The 23,590-nt window shown below is 42.8% G+C and overlaps 1 protein-coding gene across 1 annotated transcript in view; it reads right to left on the reverse strand.

Annotated features, from left to right (window-relative positions):
* LOC149273192 (LEM domain-containing protein 2-like) overlaps positions 1–23,390 on the reverse strand; it is a 61,076-nt gene extending 37,686 nt beyond the window's left edge. Inside the window, exon 1 of the mRNA XM_089506606.1 lies at positions 23,309–23,390. Within this exon, the coding sequence (XP_089362732.1) occupies positions 23,309–23,390 (82 nt within the window). The remainder of the gene's footprint in view (positions 1–23,308) is intronic.
* Between the last annotated feature and the right edge of the window lie 200 nt (positions 23,391–23,590).

A 23,590-nucleotide genomic window follows, 5' to 3' on the forward strand; every position in this document is an offset into this window, starting at 1 on the left:
TTCATCCTAGGGATGCACCTAAATGAAAATTCTGGACCAAAACCGAAAATTCAGGGTTCACCCCCCAACATACTTTTAATAAAAGTAAGTTGCACACCAAAATTGTACAAAAAAAACTATATATTATGATTGTTAACAGCAATCTCAGACATACCCAGATTCCAGTATGTACTGGTTGGCTGGGCATTGTAACAGCAAACAGACTCTTTTCATACCCAGGCAACCAGTAAATGCTGGAACCTAGGCATAATGGGACTGTGATTGCTGTTAGCAGATTGCTGTTAGAAATCACACTCCTATCATGCCAAGTAAGCCAGTACATGCTGGTACAGGGTGGCTGTAAGTGCAGACCCCATACTGCTGGCAGCATCAATACACAAGGGGGGCAGCTAGCCAGGTTTCAGCATGTACTGGCTGACTTGGCATCATAGGAGTGTGATTGCTAACAGCAAACACACTCTTTTTATACCCAGGCAACCAGTAAATGCTGGAACCTGATGGGACTGTGATTGATGTTAGCAGATTGCTGTTAGCAATCACACTCCTATCATGCCAAGTCAGCCAATATGTGCTGGTACAGGGTGGCTGTAAGTGCAGACCCCATACTGCTGGCAGCATCAATACACAAGGGGGGCAGCTAGCCAGGTTTCAGCATGTACTGGCTGACTTAGCATGATAGGAGTGTGATTGCTATATGCAATCACAGTCCCATCATGCCTAGGTTCCAGCACTTACACATCCATGCTATCACACACACACTCATTCATTCATATACTGATTCATTCCCTCACAGGCATACTCATTCAAACAACCTCCCCCACCCCCTTACCTACTACAGCTCTCGATGCCGCTCACAGACTTCAGCAGGGGGCGCGGCCTCCCTTGTTCTCCCCACAGAGGAGGCAGGACTGGAGCAGAGAATAGACCCTCCCACAAGTAAGCGGCAGGGCTTGTGATGATGTGATCCTGGCTGCTGATCTCACGCGGGCCGCACCTCGAGGCCGCATGTTGGACGCCCCTGCCGTATTGGCTCGAATATAGGCCGCACCCTTAAAGTTTGGTGCTATTTTAAAGAAAATTTTTTTTTAAAGAAAAATACACATTAGTGGAATGGTAAAACAGTATTTTATCTAATACACAGGCATACATGTATTTTAACATTTTTGGTCTTTATTATACAGTTTGTCAGCATATGATATAGTTATATACAGACAGAAAGCCAATAGCCATTTTAAGGTTCCCCCCTTAGTTCATAATGCACCCCCCCTATGGTGGAGCACCAGCATGACATAAGCTTCCAGTGGTCCACCTTGAGGCCCACCTTGAGGCCCAGTAAGCAGGCAGACTGTGGTGATAGGAAGGAGCGGAATAGTGTTATATATGGGGCTATGGAGGGGAAATGCTGTGTAAAGACACATGGGGAGAAGGAGCAACACCTCTTTGCTTCAGTACTATTTTACGCACCATTGCCACATTTGGTACTAATGTAGATTTGGTACAGTTTTGACTACCAGAAATAATCAAAGTACCGTATTTGCTCGATTATAAGATGACCCTGATTATAAGACGACCCCCCAAAATCTAAATATTAATTTAGGAAAAAAACAAAAAGCCTGAATATAAGACTACCCTATAGGAAAAAAAGTTTTACTAGTAAATATGAATTCATGTAAACAATATTTTCATATTTAATAAAAGCTATGATTGAGAAAAATATATATATTTTTTTATTTCCTTTTATTTGCCAACCTGCCCCCCCAGTTATGCACATCTGCAGGGTTGCAACTCTGCCCCCAGAAATGCCTTATACCCCCTATTTGCCACTCTGCCCCATGATGTGCCTTTTAACCCTCTATATGCCACTCTGCCTCCAGAAATGTCTTATACCCTCCTATATGCCACTCTGCCCCATGATATGCCTTTTAATCCCCTATATGCCAGAGTGGCATATAGGGGTTAAAAGGCATATCATGTGGCAGAGTGGCATATAGGGGGTTAAAAGGCATTTCTGGAGGTATATATATAACTGCTAACAGCAATCACACTCCTATCAAGCCAAGGCAGCCAGTACATGCTGGAACCTGGGGATGATAGGAGTCTGAGTACAGCCTCCCTATGCCATGCTACCACCACCACCCCCCTTATTATTTATTATTATTATTATCCTTTATTTATATAGCGCCAACAGTTTACGCAGCGCTTAATACAATACATAAATTCAAGGGATATGACAAGACAAGAATTGACAGACTAAGACAAACCGATACATTTGGTGGAGAGAGCCCTGCTCGCAAGCTTACAATCTTACACATCCATACTAACACACACTCATTCACAAACATTTAAATACTCATTCATTCCATTAATCACACATACTTCACACATTAATCACAAAAGCCCTCCCCCACCCACTTACCTGAACTGCAGATCTCTCACTTGAAGACTTCTGCAGGGGCCCGGCTGTGCGAGCAACTTATCTGGCCCCGCCCCCAGAGGAAGGAGGGGGGAGGCAGAGTTATGTGACACTCTTCTAGCTTCCAGTTCTCTTGCTGCTCGCGACCAAAGCCCGGTAAGCAGCATGGCCCCAGCGGACATTTTGAGGTCTGATTAGAAGACGACCTCGATTATAAGACGAGGGGTATTTTTCAGAGCATTTGCTCTGAAAAAAACCTCGTCTTATAATCGAGCAAATACGGTATTTGTTTAGTTTCAGTTTTTTGTCCATACTTCTATGTGCATATCTAGCATATAAAGATCTACCAGCTTACTTAGAATATTTTTTATTGTACTTTTTTGGTACTTTTTAGTTAAGTCTGGTACATTTAAAAATCAAACATACCTTGTTATCTTTGACCTTCCTTATTTTTTTATATTTTTTGTGGGATGAGTTTAAGCATATAAGGCCTTTAATACAGAAAATTAACAGAGCACTCAACTCCACCCCTGTCTTGTTGATGCCATTGCTACATCATACAAATACATTTTAGACAATTGTATGATATTAAAAAAACTGCCCAAGACCATTATTCCTCCTACACTTTTTACAGTAGATCCTATGCATTCAGGAAGGTAGTGTTTTCCTGACATCTGCCAAACCCAGACTTCTTTATCAGACTTCTAGATATTGAAGCATGTAGGGCTGCAACAACTAATCGATAAAATCGATAATAATCGATAATGAAAATCGTTGCCAACGAATTTCATTATCGATTAGTTGAATCGATTTTTATCGATTATTAAATGAGGGTTTTTTCAGAGCAAACGCTCTGAAAAATACCCTTCATTATATAATCCGTTTAGTCTGACTCACAGCAGCAGCTCCTACTTACCAGTCCCTCCCTGTAATCACTGTGACAACTGGCCCCGCCCCCTTCCTTCTCCCAGAAGGCCAGAACCACATGGCTGTGACACTCATCTAACTGTAAGTATAACATTAATATTTGGGCTACTGAAAGTTAGGGGAGGTGGGAGTTAATTTAGGGGCTGTTATGGTTAATGGGGTGTTTAGGGTTCATTTAGGGGCAGTTATGGTTAATGGGGTGTTTAGGGTTCATTTAGGGACAGTTATGGTTAATAGGGTGTTTAGGGTTAATTTAGGGGCAGCTATGGTTAATAGGGTGTTTAGGGTTAATTTAGGGGCAGCTATGGTTAATGGTGTGTTTAGGGTTAATTTAGGAGCAGCTGTGGTTAATGGGGTGTTTGGGGTTAATTTGAGGCAGTTTTGGTTAATGGTATGTTTAGGGTTAATTTAGGGGCTGTTGTGGTTCATGGGGTCTTTAGGGTTAATTTAGGGGATGCTGTGGTTGATGAGGTCTTTAGGGTTAATTTAGGGGCAGTTATGGTTAATGGGGTGTTTAGGGTTAATTTAATGATGAGGACTGAGGGTTAATTTTATTAATTTATTAAAGTTAACTTAAGGTGCAGTTAGAGATAAAGGGGGGCAAACTAAGGGGAATCTAAATCCTGGGGGCAGTGAAGATTAACCCAGTACTTATTTATAAAAGTATGGTCTGTGACTCCATGAGTGGACTATGAGATATCTGGGGGGTATAAGGCATATCTGGGGAGGACGGAGTGACATATCTGGGGGTATAAGGCATATAGGGTATATAAGGCATATGTGGGGAGGGCAGTGTGGCATGTCTGGGGAGGACAGAGTGGTGTATCAAGGTGTATAAGGCAGATCTGGGGCCACAGTGGCTTATCTGGGGGTAGAGTGGAGTGGCTTATCTGGGGGTAGAGTGGAGTGGCATATGTGGGGAGGGCAGTGTGGCATGTCTGGGGAGGATGGAGTGGTGTATCGGGGTATAAGGTGTATCAGGCACAGTGGCATATGTGGGGGCAGCGTGGAGTGGCGTATGTGGGAGGCAGCGTGGAGTGGCATATGTGGGAGGCGGAGTGGCATATGTGGGAGGCAGCGTGGAGTGGCATATGTGGGAGGCAGCGTGGAGTGGCATATGTGGGAGGCAGCGTGGAGTGGCATATTTGGGAGGCAGAGTGGAGTGGTATATGTGGGAGGCAGCGTGGCGTGGCATATGTGGGAGGCAGCGTGGAGTGGCATATGTGGGAGGCAGCGTGGAGTGGCATATGTGGGAGGCAGCGTGGAGTGGCATATGTGGGAGGCAGCGTGGAGTGGCATATGTGGGAGGCAGAGTGGAGTGGCATATGTGGGAGGCAGCGTGGAGTGGCGTATGTGGGAGTCAGCGTGGAGTGGCATATGTGGGAGGCAGCGTGGCATGTCTGGGAGGCAGCGTGGCAAGCCTGGGCTCAAACGTGCATAAATTGGGGGGGGCTGGTTGCGAAATAAAGGCAAGAAATGCATTTTATCAAAGTTTTTTTATCATGCTGTTTGTATTTAATATAATTTGTTTATTACATTATTTTAAATAAATGAAAAATTTACATTCATTTTTTTTATCCGATTAATCGATTAATCGAAAAAATAATCGGCCTATTGATTATGAAAATAATCGTTAGTTGCAGCCCTAGAAGCATGATTCATCACTCCAGAGAACATAATCATCTGGATGGAAAGCTGACAAGAACCTTGAACCCAATATTTTTTTTCCGCTGGGATGCCATGAAAATTTCAACAATTTCTGCATCCTTTAGTTTAACAGCAAATCTCAGGAAAAGCGTTACATACATATACATACATACCATATTTGCTTGATTATAAGAAGAGTTTTTTTCAGAGCAAATGCTCTGAAAAATACCCCTCGACTTATAATCGAGGTCGTCTTCTAATCAGACCTATGAGACTAAGATCCAGATCCCCCTCAGCACTGCAGGGGACCTGGATCCTCCTGTCTGGTAACCTCAGCTGCTGCCGGCACTTACACCAGGCGTCTATCACTGAGAGCCGGCGAAAGCGCCGGCAGCAGCGGAGGTTGTCTACACGCATCCACATACCTTCTCCGACTGCCATAGAGGAGAATTCCCCGCAGCGCTCGACACAGACAACCCCCCGCTACTGCTTGTACTTCCCCGTAGCTTCTATGACGCAGCACTGGCGTCACATGACCTTCCGGTGCTCATAGAAATTCTGGCGGAACAAACCCCAGCCCGCTGCCCCCACCAGACACCAGAGAGTCAGAAGCACTGGTAAGTCGGGGGGGGGGGGGTTGTATGGATGGCATAAGACCTGCCCCCAGGCTTGCCACTCTAACTCCAGAAATGCCTTATACCCTCCTATATGCTACGCTGCCTCCCTGGTATGCCTTTTAACCCCCTATGTGCCACTCTGCTTCATGATATGCCTTTTAACCCCCTGTATGCCTCTCTGCTTCCAGAAATGCCTTTTAACCCCCTATATGCCACTCTGCATATAGGGGGTTAAAAGGCATTTCTGGAGGCAGAGTGGCATAAAGGGGGTATAAGGTATTTCTGGAGGCAGAGTGGCACATAGGGGGTTAAAAGGCATACCAGGGAGGCAGCGTAGCATATAGGAGGGTATAAGGCATTTCTGGAGTTAGAGTGGCAAGCCTGGGGGCAGGTGTGAATAACTAGGGGGGCAGGTTGGCAAATAAAAGGAAATAAAAATAAAAAAATATTTTTCTCAATCATAGCTTTTATTAAATATGATAAAATAGTTTACATGAATTCATATTTACCAGTAAAACATTTTCCTATAGGGTCGTCTTATATTCAGGCTTTTTCCTTTTTTTCCTAAATTAGTATTCAGATTTTGGGGGGTCGTCTTATAATCAAGCAAATACGGTATATAGTGTTTTTTTAGGCAGAAGTTCAACTTTTTATTGGTATGAGGCAAATTGTGTGGTTCCTTCAAATACTGTATTTGCTCAATTATAAGATGACCTCCCCAAATTTGAATATTAATTTAGAAAAAAAAGACTGAATATAAGACTACCCTATAAGAAAAGTTTTATTAGTAAATATTCACATGTAAGCTATTTTTTCATATTTAACAAAAAGAAAAAAATCACATCTGCCCTACGGCTTGCCACTCTGCCCCCCCAGATATGCCTTATACCCCTCTATTTGCCACTCTGCCTCCCAGATATGCCTTATAACCCCTATTTACCACTCTCCCCCCGATATGCCTTATTCCCTCCTATTTGCCATTCACCCCCCCGATATGCCTTATGCCCCCCTCCCCACCTTACCGATGCATCCCTAGGCTTGTCCCCCGTTCTCCAGACTCGCTGGTGTCAAGTGGGGGCAGCAGGTAGACGTCTGCCCGATGCGCGCAGACAACCTCCGCTGCTACCCCGGGACTTCTATGACTGAGCACTGGAAGGTCACACCAGTGCTCCGTCATAAAAGCCCCGGCAGAAGTGCCGGCAGCAGCGGAGGTCGCCTACACGCATCCTGCAGACATCCACTGGCTGCCAGTGAGGAGGATCCAGGTCCCCGGCAGCTCTGCGGGGATCTAGATCTTAGTCTTGTAGTCAGACCTCTTTTTGAGGTCTGATTATAAGACAACCTCGAATATAAGACGAGGGTATTTTTCAGAGCATTTGCTCCAAAAAAAACCCTTGTGTTATAATTGAGCAAATACGGTAAATATGTTTGGTTTTTTTTACAACAACATCCCCTGTGCAAATAATGAATCTGAGTAGATCTAAGTGTTATTTTTTGTAAACAAAACTGTAATTAATGGATTTTTTTAAACAAAAAAGTACTGATGAATTCCATAGTAAAACTGGTATAAACTATGAAATACAATATACAATACAAAAGTATATATATTTACTGAAAGCTCACATCTAGGGATTGTTAACATCTTGTTTTATTTTTTCTTACTAAACAAACACAGCATCAGGATATATGATAAGTAGATAACTTGAGTCAGATCACTCTGGCAAAGCCACATGGACAATGTCTGACATGTCAGATGATGATGACCAGGATCCACCTGCCAAAATGAAATGCGGAGAACCTGTGCCTGACGAATGTTGGGTCCCCCCAAATATGGCAGTAATCTCCTCCAATAATTTTTTTAGATTTGTTTTTTCCCCAATTCTTTTTTAAGCTCTTGGCAGCTCAAACAAACCTATATCCCATGCAGCTGACCAAGGGAGCAGAAACCAAGCCTGGCACCCCACTGACCCCCATGAGATACAAACATTTTGGCAATGACTATTAGTAAAAAAGCCCACCATAGGCTCAGACCCTATTTTTCCAAATAATGTCCCTGACCAGATATTTTGAACTCCTCAACTTGCTGTAAATGCATCTGGGTGCCTGTCTGAATCCCCCTTAATTAGGCGACCAATAAGCTTGCTGTAAAAGCAGATGGGTGCAAATCGGTGCCCCTATGAATCCCTTTAACTTGGTAACCGATCAGCTTGCCATGGAAGCAGCAAGGGGTGCCAGGTGACTCTCCTTTGAATCCCAATAACTTGGGGACCAATCAGCTTGCCATGGAAGCAATAACTGGTGCCAGGCGATACCCTTCTGAATCCCTTTAACTTGGTGACAGATCAGACAAGAAGCTGCCCAACCCTCCATATATGGGAAAAGGGACTACTTCACTGCCTATTTTAACTAGAGCATCCAGTGGCTGGGCTTAATCTTATTTACATCAGCTGATTAGGAAGCATTCTCGGGGACAAACAGTTAACACCAACAGACTTTAGCATGGAGGCATGTGCAACATGACTTCCACCTTCCAGAAACAGCCAGGGGTTGTACTCACACCGGCAAGTCCAAGGATGGCTGGAAGTAGTGGTACATGTCCCAACATTAGATGTCTTCTTGCTGGGATAGGCCGTCAGCATTGTGGTTGTCTTTTTCCTGGTCTGTACTGGACCAGACTCCACCTCAATAACCATCCATTGTCCCCAGACACTTGATTTAGCCTATTTTATTTAGTCTTAAGTATGGCCCGGTTTAGGATGACTTTTATTTTGACTGGTTCAGGACGTTTCCCGCTACCAACTTGGTGACCCAGGTATTGCACCTCAGCCATCCCTATCTTGCCCCGGCTCAAGTCAAGAGTGGAAACACAGGCAGCACCAGCTAAGCGGTCTGGGAACTTGTCTACTCAGGGCATGGGATAAGGGTCGGTGGTGTTTTTTCATTTAAGCATCTGTAGAGGACACAGAACGGGGTGTTCCCATCCTTTTTGGGCACTAAGATATCTGGGGAAGCCCAGGGGCTGCGGGAGGGTTTGATAACCCCTAGAGCCTGCATCTCTACTAGTTCTTTGCGGATATGGCTCTAAACTGCCTCCAGAACTTGAGTGGTTTGATGGAAAGGGGCTTGCCCAGGGGTCTCTACCTTGTGGTGGGTCAAGGTGGTAGTACCTGGTAGGGTGGAAAAGAGTTGGGGTTGTCCCTGCATGACTAGCTGTATTTGGGCTTGTTCCTCAGTGGTTAGCTGGGGGCCTGTCTTAACCTGGCAGTTATTACTGTCTGCCTGGGTCACGGCCCAGAGATCCTGTATGACTCAGTTTCCCACCTCGGTATGGGAAGGGGTGCATATTGTGGCTAACTCGGCCCCACCCTCACGGTATGCCTGGAGTGTGTTAATGTGGCGGATGCTCCCCCTTGGCAATGACATATGTGGTTTCCTCTGCTCTACTACTTCATAGGGTCCCTCCCAGGCTGTCTGCAGTTTGTTCTGTTTCATGGGCTGTAACATGAGGACCTATTGTTCCACCATAAACTCTCTGGGTTATGTGTGCCTATCATAGCGGGCTTTCTGGTGAGCTTGCGCTTGTCCTGGGCTAGTCCCATTAAATGCTCCAATTTTTCCCGGGGGGGGTATATTTCCTTTCCCAATATTCCCGCAGTATGTCTAGGAGCCCATGGACCTTATGTCCATATAACAGCTTAAATAGCGAGAATCCAGTGGACCCTTTGTGGTATGTAAAGAGGAGGTGGGGAAGAGACTGTTCCCAGTCCGCATGTTTGGCTGCAAATGTTTGGAACATTCGCTTGAGGGTTCTGTTGATCTGCAGGTGGTAAAGGGTGGTGTATAGGGGTTTTGCCCCGCAGAGAGCCCAGATCTAGGTAAACATACTGGAGGTAAATTGGGTGCCCTAATCCTACAGGATTTCTTGGCGGCAGCCTACTTGGGAAAATATTTTGAGTATGGCATCTGCTATGGTTTTAGCAGTAATATTGGACACGGCTACCTCTTCAGGGTAGCGGGTCACAAAGTCTACGACTTGTCAAGACCCTGAAACTGAGCTGCAGCACGGTGGGCAAGACCATACAGCGGTTTCACAGGACAGGTTCCACTTAGAACAGGCCTCGCCATGGTCGAGCAAAGAAGTTGAGTGCAAATGCTCAGCGTCATGTCCAGAGGTTGTCTTTGGTAAATATACGTATGAGTGCTGCCAGCATTGCTGCAGAGGTTGAAGGGGTGGGGAGTCAGCCTGTCGGTGCTCAGACCATTCGCCGCACAGTGCATCAAATTGGTCTGCATGGCTGTCGTCCCAGAAGGAAGCCTCTTCTAAAGATGATGCACAAGAAGGTTGCACACATAGAACTTGCCCCAGATATCATCCACAGGACTTGTTCAGCACTCAAGTTGCATCCACAGGACTTGCCCAGCACCCAGATTGCATTCATAGGACTTGCCTAGCACCCAGACTGTACTCATAGGATTTCCCCAGCACCAAGATTGCACTTAGAGGAATTGCCCCAGCACCCAGCTTGCACACACAGGACTTGCCCCAGCACCCAGGTTACATCCAGAGGACTTGCCCCAGCACCCAGATTACACTGAGAAGACTTGCCTCAGCACCCAGGTTACATTCAAAGGACTTGCCCCAGCAATCAGGTTACATTCAGAGGACTTGCCCCAGCACCCAGGTTACATTCAGAGGACTTCCCCCTGCACCCAGGTTACATTCAGAGGACTTGCCCCAGCACCAAGGTTACATTCAGAGGACTCGCCCTAGCACCCAGGCTACATTCAGAGGACTTACCCCAGCACCCAGGTTACATTCAGAGGACTTGCCCCAGCACCCAGGTTTCATCCACAGGACTTGCTCAGCACCTAGATTGGACACATGGGAACCACCACCTTTCTTTCTCCCCTTTACATTTCTCTTTATTTAATTTCAATATTCTTCTCACTACCTCTCCCCTTTCTCACTATCTACCCCCCTGTTCTTATTCACTTACCTTGCTAAGTCCTGGGGTGGGAGAGCAGCTTCACTGCTGAGGGCCTGGGATATGACATATTCCATCATATGCCTGGGATAGGCATAATGCTAACATTAATAAAAGATAAGGCCAGGTACTAAGTATTTAGAAATTGGGCAGACTAGATGGGGGCGAATGGTTTTTCTCTGCTGACACATTCTATGTTTCTATGTCTAGCCGATCTGATTCTGATAACTCTTAACAGCCTCAACCATCCAACTCTAAACCTAATAGGCAGTATAGGAACGAGAAAAACAATTTGCGTCATCGGGTCAATCAAGTGAGTGCAAATTTTAACAGAGCAAATGACTAAGGTGAGTCAAACTCTTGTTACATCCACCACAATCCTTTGTTATTGGTAGGTCCTGCTGCAGTACTGGCTCTACCGCAGTAAATGCGGTAAAAGCTTCTGTGACTGTACAGGGACAGTTATCAAATAATGGAATACCTAACCTTGTTTTTTTCCCCCCATATCCTCACCATCTAACTGGTGATTGTGTTAATAATGGTAAAACCTATGTGGTTTCTCCACTCCCAAAATATGGGGGATGTGTTCTTCTTGCAGCCAGGCCAAACCAGGTACGCAAGCTAACATATCTTTAAAAGCACCTAGTTCCCTAGATCCGACGCTGAAGGAATTAACCAAAGAGATACCAACCACTAATAGCAAATTGAGAAGGAACTAGTGGGTAAGAATGCATAGATCAATACAGGTTGGAACTACATGGAAGACAAGTAATATGTTGAACTAAAAGAACATGAAGGAAGATATTATACTTGTGTAGATCTAAAGATTCACACCACATCCTTTTATTGGGTTTCTAAATATCAAGTCAAAGACAACTTTACTGTCAAATGTGTACTTTCAATAGGTAATGGACTCGGGGTAACGTGAAGTAACTTCTGAAAGCTTAAATCCACAGAAGAAGAAAGTTGAAGCTGTCATGAACGCCAAAAATGTCAATTGAGGAATTACCTAAATTTTTGATAACTATGCAGCTGCTTAAGAAAGAAGGAACGTGGGAAAGGCCATTACCAAGCCTTAGATAAGCACTAGGCCAGGCACTCTGCTTAGCATATCCAGTGTGAAGTAAGCCGTTGTATCTGGAAACAGGGTTTATTAGCTTAAGCGTAAGTGCAGTTTTATATCAGAAACAGGATAATACGAGCAAAGTTATTGCATATGCTAGCAAAACCTTGTCTCCTGTTGAAGTTACAGTCCAAGAACTACTTAAGCAATTAACCCTTTGTGTTCACCCAAGCACTAGCCGAGACTTAGTGTAGGGCGCAAATAGAACTATTTTTATTGGGAACAGCACCGATGTTTATACACAACATCATTGGATCCGGAGCATAATCTTATCAGCTATCAGACAGCCCGGCACCTGCATACAAGTCTTTGGCTAGCAATGCCCACCCGACAAAGTGTCACTTCAGTGATCCTGAAGTTGCAGTGTCAATCCCGGGGTACAGATGGATAGCTTCAGGAGTTATTGTGCAGTAGTGGAGTCGTACAGAGCCTGGTGTAGGGTGACTGCACTCTCCCAAGTGGGCATCTAGGGTTGTGTGGCCACATACCAGGCCCTTGACATAGCAGCTGATGTTGTCCTGAACAAGGAAAAGAAAAAATGTCGGTGCGCTAAGCTGGTCTCAGGCTCAAATAATACAAATGTATAATATAAGGCCTACCAAACAGTGTGAGCATGCTGCAAATACAGTGTGTTGGCTGTACAATGTATACAAAAAACAAAATACTGTCTGCGCTTCTCACCCTAATAAAGTTGGCAACAAATATATAAACATAATATAAATGTCCTGAACAAAGCAGAACTTGGTGATATCCTGCAAGCACCCTGGAGCAGACAAGAGACATAGCTCTACATGTGAATGTGCAGGATGCTGCAGGCTGGGAGTATGGAAGCTAAGCAGATTAACAGCAGAAACATAGCGAGCAAGGGACAGGGAGACCGAGCAAGAAACATAGCCAGACAAGACATACATGATACAGGACACAACAAAGGACAGGGAACAAGGAACACAAAGGACACAGGGATGGAGTGAGGGGCCGGAATCCTCAGACGCTTGTCCTTTAAGCAAGGATAGGACATCTTAACTGGGAGAGGAGAGAGGAACCGAAATCCTCAGATTTTCAGGGAAAGAGGGCAAACGCACATAAGAAACAGACAAACATGAATACAGGATCTAGCCCAGGACTATGTGATAACAATTGGAGATTCAGTCACATCATATGGCCATAGTATGCTTAGCCCACCACTATGCCACAGTACTCCAACCTAAACACAGAACTAAGAAGGACATACCTTTAGACTGCAGACTCAGACAAACATAACAAACGGAGTCAAGGAATCAGAAGCACAGAACAGAGCATATGGAAATCCAGGAATGGATTACAGCAAAACATGGGAACTAAGGCAAGGAAACTGAAGCAAGGCAAGGGAACCAGAGATGAGCAGCTCTGCAGCCTGATTGGGGCCTGACTTAGAGCAGCCCTTACAGATGTGTATATATATATATATATTTATTTATTTTTTAAATGTATTTTTTTTTTTAAAAGAGTACGTGGTTTTATTAATACAGCTCCCTAACCTCAAGGCCTGGTACAAGATGCATCTTAAAAGAGCACAAACCAGGAAGCCGTTTGCTTCTTGCCTCCGTAGGTACAGCCATAGGTGCAGTTGTTGTAACTGGTAATTCAGCCACAAACTCTGTTTCTGTTCAAACTAAGAAGAATAAAATTGATAAACTAAAGATGGAAATAAGTACTATTTATCAGGAAATGGAAAGACAAAGAATAAATTTAATGGTTATGGAGAATGATATCATATGGTGACCATGAATATGCATCCTAAATGAATCTCTAATGCTTTAAATCTGCACCAAATTTGCAAACAAATCTAACATGAACTATTGTTTATGCATGAACTAATATTTTTTACACACTTTCATTTTTGGATGAAGTGCAATCTGGAATGACTGATTTGACCAGAATACATACACCTATATATTTTGTGTCAGATGACATTTTTCATGTAGTGATTACAAAAGTGGATAGAGACAAAGTACAGCCCATGCATAACGCATGGATATATGTACTTATATCAATTCCCTGTTACACTACAGAATATTTTTTAGTTGAAGACTATACATAATGTTGGAACATGGAAGCGTGGTATGTACCGTGGGTATCATGTTTTAACAGAATGTTAATGAAGTTTAAAGACAAAAACTTTTTGTGTGAAGGGAATCCTTTCATATATGACTTATCAACATTTGCAGATGTTAGGGACCAGGAACCAGACCAACACAAAATGTAAAGTGCAAAACACCTTAATTGTAATAACCAAGCAAACAAAGCCAAATCATGATCCAGGAGTGTATACCAAAAGACACCTTGTGTCCTGCGAGTACTGATGTTTGGGAGGGGGCGTTTAAGTAGTTAATGTGTTCCAAATTCTCAACAAGCCCAACCACACCATATAGATGTCTATTAGAAAGAATAATATTTCTGTCGACACTTTTAAGTACATGGACCAAGATATCAGCATCATCAGCCATGTTGATTGTTTTTTATATAGTGGAATAGCAATTGATTCACTGATTGTAGTCATTAATCATTATTAGTGCAAAGTTTTCATTACTGACTTTACATACAGGAACAATAATGTTTCTGTCTGCCTGTTCCTGTTTCAGACATGGTGATTTGATGTTATCAATATGCCATCTGACACTTTTTTAGATTACTCAAATGAAAACTGGTTTTGCTTTGTCATAATCTAAAGGGGGTTATGTCAGATACTTTGGTCTTGAAGACATAAATATTATACTCACACAAGCACAAAATGGAGTTAGAGCCATCTTGTTTTTTTTAATCATATAAAGTTTTTATATTGAAAATAAAGGAGCTTTGATAAAAATCGCTGCTTCAGCAAGTATTTGGCTAGTTAAAATATTTTAATAAGGATTAAGTATTTATGGCTAATTTCAATAGTATGAGAAATTTTAACGAATAGAAACAATTTTTCTCAATGAATGTGAATTGTATGGGCTTCTACATTGCTAGACCAGTAAAACTGATTAATAAGAGAATAAGGAAAAAGGATAAATGTCGCTTTAAGACGCGGCATGAATATTTATGAGATAGCCGTTCGCGCGCCTGCTGCTGCTATAAACTAGCAGCGCTCGCATCCAGCAGGGGGAGCGCTCTGACCAGGTTAGCATGTCTTGACCCGAGGCTGAGCTCCCCCCTAAGGCCAGAACTCTCTCAACACCCAAACCTATTGAAGATACAGGAACACTATCACCTATCTTTATTATATCCCTCCTGCTTTTTGTGTCTGATGGCCACTCCTCTGCTACTATCTAAAGACCTCCATAAAGACCACATAACACTTGGCCAAATGCCCACCCAAATGCACTAAAAATGAGCCTACAATGTTGGGGTTGGCCCTCATAAATGCAGACACCTGATGTACAGGACACCGCTTGCCCTCAACTTTCTTAATCAACCCTCTTGAGCCCTGGCCTAAATGAAGGGATAATTAGACATCAGACATTTCAAGCACATCAGACTCAATCCTGGCTGGCTAGCATTAGGAGAAACCAATTCTACCCTAAGTTCCCCAAAGAAGGCTAATCAAAATGACACCCTAAAGAGCAAGATCCCAACACACCTGCTTTACCTGTTCTGGTACATATGAAATCACTGCAAACTGCCTATCCTCATATTTCTGAAACTCAGCCTCCCTCTCAGCCAGCTGTAACCAGTACCTCCATATCAGAGCATACAACCATACCGATTGATCGGTGCAAAAACCACACAATGGTTAGCCGACTCAGACCTCCACAACTCTACTGCCACCATTTTAGGGGAAAACTAAATCCCAACTACTCCTACGGCCACTTCAGAGAGCACCACTGACACTTTTTTCACTGTTTCCTTGTCCGGCGGTACCAATATATACATAAACCCCCTCCAAATATTATCATGCGTCTCAGATGGAAGTTCCTAATTAGAAAATGCATTTAAAGGTGACAACTAAAACTGAGAAGGAAATTCAAGGTTGAAAGGGAAAGATTGACATTGATGCAGCCACAGGGGTTCAACCATGGGGCATGAAGGTTTGTCCACCACAGCCCTATGTACCTCAATTATGTCACCTCTAACTTCCTGTTCTTCTATTAAGCCTCCATCCCTGCCCACTTACCCCAGGGCCTACAACAAAACAACTCACCTGGTGAAATGCAAGACAGAGGCCTAGTCCCACTGGACGCCCTAGTCTCGGCTGAAGGCTCATCTTCCTCACAGGACTGGTGGTCAGGTGAAGAATCCTCCTGCTTTAGATGGAAATCAGCTGCCATGGTTGATTCTACCCTCCCCAGGAGATCCATCAGGGAAGCACATTAATTCATTGCAATGTAATCCTTCTAAAGAAGCCAGATGGGAAAGAGGAAAATCCCTCCCCTCACCCACTTGTTGGACTTGCAAAATTGCACAGAAAAGCAGAACGTTTGACCTCCCCCTAGCTCCAGCCTAGGCCAGGAGTCATATCCCCCCCCTTCCAGGCAATCCCTTTACTAATGATCATAAAGGTACGGTGGGCCTTCCTACATACCTCCCAGTTGTCCCCTCAGGGGGGACTATTCCTCTTTGAGACCTGTATCCTTTTGGCCCTGGTTTTCCTTTTTTGTAGAAACTCAGAAGGTTTGGTGGGTGTGAGTGTTTCTCAGTGTTCTTAAAGCATAAAATCACCAAAATGTGCTTGGAAGTAACATTGTGATGGGACGTACCCTGGGCTGCAAAAACATTGATCCAGGTTTAGGGTTGGGATGTGTGTGTGTGTCACAGTAATGAGGACATATGATGGTAAATTGTGTTTGGGAGGGGGCCATGGCTGATTCATGGGGGAGCTTCTTTCTCAGCTTTTCAATCCCCTCTTATGTCTAAGTCACCCTCTGTGTATTGGGGCCCAGAGTGTCCAGGAAACCCAGTCTGGCCTGCCCAATCCAGACTTCTACAGCCCATTTGGGAACCTTGGTTTTCTTCCTGTCATGTGGAGATACCCGGTCACTGTTGCTCGGATTCATGCCCCCAAATCAGGGCGCTTTTTGCACTGAGACATCTTGAGACCCGAGCTATCCATTGGTGCCCTGGATCGCCACTGCTTCATCGGATCACCCCAAAATGAATGACTTTGTACTGCGCAGTTATCGCTGGCTAAGGTGACCGGTCTGTGGCACAAGGCTGTCTGGGCAGGTTATTGTCTTATGATCGGTGTGTGTATGTAAGTCGGTATGCTACTAATGAACTTAATTCCTGTTTTACCTCAGCATTGGTTCTGTCTGATGTGTGGAGTTATATACTATAATCTCTACTTTTCCATTAGGGCTGTATTTCAACTCTGTGTATCCGGAGTCCCTGGTTCCTGTCCTGGGCTCAGGGAGCTGCTTCTGATGGTGTATGCGTCACAGTGTTTAGAAACCATATTGGACAAATAAAATGCAGTATTCTTTTTCTATTACATAAATAGATAAATAGCTATCAATAGATTCCAAGGTTACATAGTCTTAGCGAAGGTCACCCTCTAGCCATAACAAACCCACATTCCTAAACAAATGTGTCCCTCTTTGGCCATTTGGAGTGTTGGGAGATGTGTGCCTATACATGATTGTACATCTGACAACTTGCTCTAAGAACCCTCAGTGATATAGTAAAAAGATTAAAAGGTGATTGTGATGGAACCCTCCATCACTGGGACCACTGGAGAGGCCTGACTGCCAGCCTCCTCCCTATTGACTATGGGCCCTGGGTTTGTAAAGACTTCTGTGGCTACCCTCAGCAGTATATCATGTCATCACTGGCTGAGGATATTATCTCTGTCAGACAGCCAGAATCTGCAACCAGGGAGTGACCACCATTGTTTTAATTTAATATCATGGTGCATTATTATGTTGTTCCCTTCCCCCCAGTGCCACTACTACAGACATTTACCCCGGCCATCCCTGGAACTGGTTTTGGCCAGTAATAGATAGTGGAGGTCGGGACCCTATTGTATTGTTAATCCCGTTACTGCCCCTGTTGTTCCTGGGAGGCAGATTAAGGGGCGGTTTGTATCCCAATATCTTGTTTTATGATAATGTGTGTTTTGCTGGATATATCCAGCCCTGTGTGTCTAAAATAAACCAGGTAAAGTGTGTGGTGTCCCATGCTAAGCGAGCACAAGTCAGCGGAGGTAGTCGGTCGGACTAGCCAGATCCGTGACAGTGATTTCACACTCCATAGCAAATTATCACATAAATCATCAACATAGCAATGCATGTAATGTATTATTTTTTAATTAATTAAACTTACAAGATATTTTGTTATTTGGAGGGTGACTGGTCTGTCATTTTACCTTTTCATTTAAAAATATTTGGGTCCACAGGACCTAAACTTTTGCACAGATATCTTCTTACTTAACATGCTTTGGATAGAAATTAAGTGATTTAATAACATGACATATTTATTAGTTCACTGTGTTGGATTTTAGAGCTTTTTTACGTCTTCGTTGATAATGTCCTCTAGAATATCCTGATAATTCTCCATCTGCTGTGAGTCAATTTTCAACTCTATTTCCAATGGAGCACTCATCTAGAAAGAGATTACATTAATTTCATTTTTGCCAACAGCATTAAAGCATTGAATAATTTCCATTTTCATTAAGAAAACAAAGGTGATAAAGGAGAAAAAATAAAATGTAAGTATGATATTTAAGCTATTGGAGCAATGTTAAAGAAAATGAAGAAAATTGTTTTTTGTGCCACTAACTTTCTCAGTTGCTGTCTGAAAGTATAATTGTAGATTTCATAGCAGACAGGAGGATGATATTATGTATAAGTCTCTCATTACTACTCCACTGCAGCAAAAAAGTTAATGATCAAGTTAAGGAGAAAAACCACAGTACAACCAAACATGAATAGAACACAGATAAACCAATCAGAAAAGTCCATAAAACAAGAGCTGGTGATTCCTCTTTCTTTGCTGCTCCTCAGAGAGATAAGAGTATATCCTTGGTCATTTACATATTAATATTAATATCCTAGGTGGTGGTTCGTTTTGTGAGATTATTATTACTTGGTTGCTGTAATTATTTAATTAATTTATTTACTTTCTTTAAACGCGTCATTTCTATTTATATAGCTCCTTTTTTTTTTACCCCTTGCCGTTATATACTGCTCTCCTTTACCCTCTTAAACTAATCTTACCTTTGTCCATGGAGCAGGAAAGTATTTTCTTCGGTTAAGGAATTTTTTCGCTGAACCCCCAACACGAACGCTTGCAACCGCAACAATTTTTTTTTGACTCTTTACTCCATTCGCGTGTATATTGCGCATTAACGTTTTTTTATCCGGAGTCTTGTGAGACTTTAAATTTTTCCTCACTACTGAACAGCCTGTCAGAGCGATTCTGACAGACTGTTCAGCTGCAATTTTTGTTGGTCAGGACCACGGGCAGTGCTTTTTCCTTCATTTTACTAGTCAGTTATTCACAATTATAATATTAAATCTCACATCAAATTATAAAAAAAAATATTAATTAATATGAATTATATACCTGATAAATATATTAAAAATATTTTTTGTCAACGTACTGTGAGAATATTTCTGATGATCATTTTCAATTGATGCTAGATGAATCTGTCAATAAGACAGAAAAGCCATTATAACTGCAATGTCCTCAATGCAGGATTTATTTGCCAAATTATAGCAATGTCTTGCAATAACCCTAACCCCTCTACTCCTTCTGATCTTTTTTGGTCAGCAGAGGCATCGGGTAGTAATATGGCAAAACGGTTATAAAAATCTGGCAAAACAACCCAGAAACGAAAACATATTTTTGACAGCCCTGAATCGATTTCTAAGAGATCCAAAAAGCACTCTTTAAATAAGGACAAAGTCAATATGAATAAATCGCGTTCACCACACAGTACTCACAAAAACGCAGATATACCACTGCAGAAAAAAAAACTTTACCTGTAAGGATGTTAAACTGCTAAAAAGGAGCAAACCTGACTCCTATTGCTCGTCCTTAAGCGAGACAGACACTTCAGAGGATTCTTGCTCTGTTTCACCCTCTGATACTGAGGAGGAAATTCCTGACTCAGACACGTCAGATATGATTGAAGAAGTGAATAACACTGATTCAGCCATTCTGGACGTTAAGGGCCATATTTTAATCCAGACCAGGTTAAACATCCTTGGTCTACTCAGTGGTGCCCTATTTCAAATATCTAGAGCACTGGGTTCACAGACACCTGGATAAAGCTGCCAGAAATAAACTTTGGGCCGAATGCCTCGGACCAAATGTTGCTCACAATGATGCCGAGACCCCTGATTTAGATCTTGCAAATAGTGCAATTCCGAGGGAAGAATTCTAGGAAGGTAATCAACAGATCACTCAAATCATGCCAAGATAAATTACTATATATATTGGGCCCTTTGATAAAAATGTTTGATCTCGCTTAACAGACACTTAAAAATGAGAACCCTGTAGATACAGAGGTGCTTAGAGGCTGGGTCCAAAGAGCAATTTGTTTTTTAGTGAATGATAATTTGACAATTTCTAGTGACTGTTGTAGAGCAATTCTGTTAAAAATTGACCAGTAGCTGGCACAAATATAGCCCACTCTGAACCAGGCCAAGCTGCAGAAGGTACACTTTTCAGAGATTCCTTTGTGAAGGAGGTTAAGAATTATGTTAATCTATTTTCCTATTTAGGAAAAGCTTAAGCTTCTTTAAACAAAGATTTTAGCTCAAAGATTTTTGGAACGGCTTGAAGAGGAAAGGGCCGCTTTCCCAGCCGGTTTTCACAAAACAGACAAGTTTTCAAAGGCCCATCATTCTCTCAGAATCATACAGACAACCATCTCCCTTCTTCCCCAATCATGGGAGACCTAGAGGTCAACGAAGATCCTATCAACTGAAATCAGCAGGTAAATTATTTTTCCCAAATCTTTTCTCCTGTCTTTAATAAAATCATAACTTTTAAACACTATGTTAAAAAGATTTGTTCAAAATTGTTGTGTTGTAATACTGTAATGTTAACCTAGAGATGGAATATTTTGGCACTACGTAAATTGATAAATAATAATACAATCATAAACATCACCCAGATTCCACTGGGATTATTACATAAACCAATGACAGTATTCACACTGTAGTCTCCTATTAAAGTTATGGGCCAAATAGAGATATTGTATCTGTCGTGTGTTTGTTAAGGGCTCCCTAAACTAATATCCATTACTCAGTGGAGTGAGCAAAAACTATTCTAGTTTTAGGGCCTTCCCCTGATAATCTACCAAAATAGAGATTAAGAGATAGAGGTTTTTGTGTGAATATTTACATTGCTTTACATATGTGCATAAGGTTAATTAAGCAGTAGTTGGCACACAAAATGGTTGTGCAGATTTATATTTTGGCTCACTTACATGTAATCTGACAGATTGTATAACACTGAATCTGATCTTTTACAGCCTGCTGTATGTTTTCTACATATGGTAGATGTCACAGACTACACCTTTTTAATAGGTGATGGTCCTTTTTTATTTGAGTGATTAAATCCATGGACTGGACACAAGCAGACGTGACTGGTCACTGCAACAGAGGTCTTCACCTGCAGCTATGGCTGCCATCGGGAATATTTGGGCCCAGTACTGTCAGGATTCGGCCCCAGCTCTGCAAACTGCCAGGCATGGCTGCCCCATTAAGAGGGCTGCCCGGAGTTGAACTCCTCTCCACAGCTCGCTGTTTTGTTTAATTGTGTGTCTGTATTTTATGTACCTTTGCCCTCTTTCCCTTTTACATCTGAGGATCTTGGTTCCTCTCTTCATGTCCCGGTTGAGATATCCTATCCTTGCATACAGGAGAAGCGTCTGGGGATCTCGGCTCCTCACTCCATCCCCTGTGTTCGTTGCCTTGTTCCCTGTCCTTTGTGGTGTCCTGTACCATGTATGTCTTGTCTGGTTATGTTTAGAATCAGTTTTCTGTGTATTTATGTTCAGCTGTGTTGGTTATGCTATATCCATGCCTTCCTTTACCTGAAGTCTATATCATTACCACACCTGACCTAACCAACAGGCTTTATATCCCTGCCTCTCAGTAACAGAGGTGTGAGTTAATTAAGTTACTTTGGAGTCATAGTTTGTGCCTGGCTCTGGATCTGTCTCTTGGATTTACAATTTTGCCTGCCTGTCTGCCTGTTACCTTTGTAACCCGGAATGCCTGTTGGATTTACCCTTTTGACAGCCTATTACCTTTTTACCGGGACTGCCTATTGGATTTAACCCTTTTGTTTGCTACCCATCCCAAACCCTTTTGAATTCTTACCTGGACTATTCTAACTTCATACTCCCCAGCAGTCTATATACTTGATATGAATCCTACTCTGCTACTTATGGTGAGATGTATCTGCTTTGTTTAATATAACTATAACTAATATAACCCCCTAAATATCGCAACATTTGCCCATGTTTTCTGAGAACATTTTACAATACCTTATTTTCATTTTTCTGTCCCCCAACTTTCCCTGCATCTCTTCTTCAGTGTCTTTTATCTTTCTACCAGTGTCTCCCCTAGCATCCTTGCTAATGTCACACAACCACACCAGGCAATTGACAGGACATAACGGTACCACCACGGATGTATAGTTGCCAACATTTGAAAACACTTTCCTGGGACACTTTGCAGAACTGCTCCCGCCTTCATCCCTAAGCTCCTCCCAACATTGTAAAAACTTAGCAACAGCTTTTCAAGCTTGAACATTAGCAATCAGCTACTGACTAGGAATGCAATACATCTTCTGTTGACAAAATGATTGTTAAAATAAAAAACAAAACAGTTTGGAATCTGACAACTGCACTTTCCGCATGCAAGGACTCGGCACCCCTGCCAAAGAATAAAAGAATATTGCAGAAAGCAAGGACTAAGGACTTTGCAACAACATGCGGTAACCTACCTGGTCCTTTGTCTTTTCAATATTGATTTGAACAGCTGAGATTTTGTTTTGGACTTTATTACATTTTATTTATTACATTCTAGGAAGATACCTGCTCTTTTTTTGTTTGTATACCATTACTTTCTAGGAATAGTGAAACTATTGCGCATTACTAAAGGAAACCTTTTTATTATTTCATTATATTTTCATACTAAAAGTCTGTTTCGAACATCTAAGTTTAGCTGTGAACTAGGTTGCAGGCTGCTGATCGTTCTAAAAGAGTTTCTGCATTACCTGACTTTCTCCATTATTCTGTCCTCTCAGAGTACCTCCGCTAAATGGTGAAGGCACTGGGACAGCCTCTCTCCTGTTTCTATGATCAGGAAAGAGGTGAATCTGAAAGCTCCGCCCTTTTGCAGAATTTCCCCTGGAGGCCTGGTTTGCAGAGAAGCCGATGAAGAAGACACAGGGAGTCTCGGCTAGGGGAACCGGGGAAAGTGTGTTGTCCCAGGCTAAGGGAGCACAAGTCAGCGGAGGTAGTCGGTCGGACTAGCCAGCTCCTTGACACATATATACTCCCTACCTTACCCTCTCAATCCTTCTCTCACTCACCCCCTTACTTCAACTGAAGCTTTCCTATAGGCTGTGAGCAGCCTTGCATTTAACTTTCAGTCTGGTGACCTTGCTAGGTTCCTACCTTCTTGGTCCAGTCCAAAATTGTTGACAAAGGACTGGTCCAGGTCAAACTGTTTTGGACTGGCCTGGGGCAGCCCGACCATGTGTCCAAGCGTGGTATCCTCCTGATGAGTGGCACCCAGGGCACATCACCCCCTTTCCCTGCTAAGTACACCACTGGTATCCAAAAAAAAATAAAATTATGTGCGGATTAAATAAAAGCTTTTTTAATTACCACAGTGATCACATCAGTAGTATTTATACTACTGATTTTTTTTTTGGATTTTTTTTTAACCCTGGAAGC

The sequence above is a fragment of the Sceloporus occidentalis genome, unplaced genomic scaffold (genome assembly GCF_023333645.1).
Source record: "Sceloporus occidentalis isolate IW3139 unplaced genomic scaffold, rSceOcc1.0.p SCAF_398, whole genome shotgun sequence".
NCBI lineage: Eukaryota > Metazoa > Chordata > Lepidosauria > Squamata > Phrynosomatidae > Sceloporus > Sceloporus occidentalis.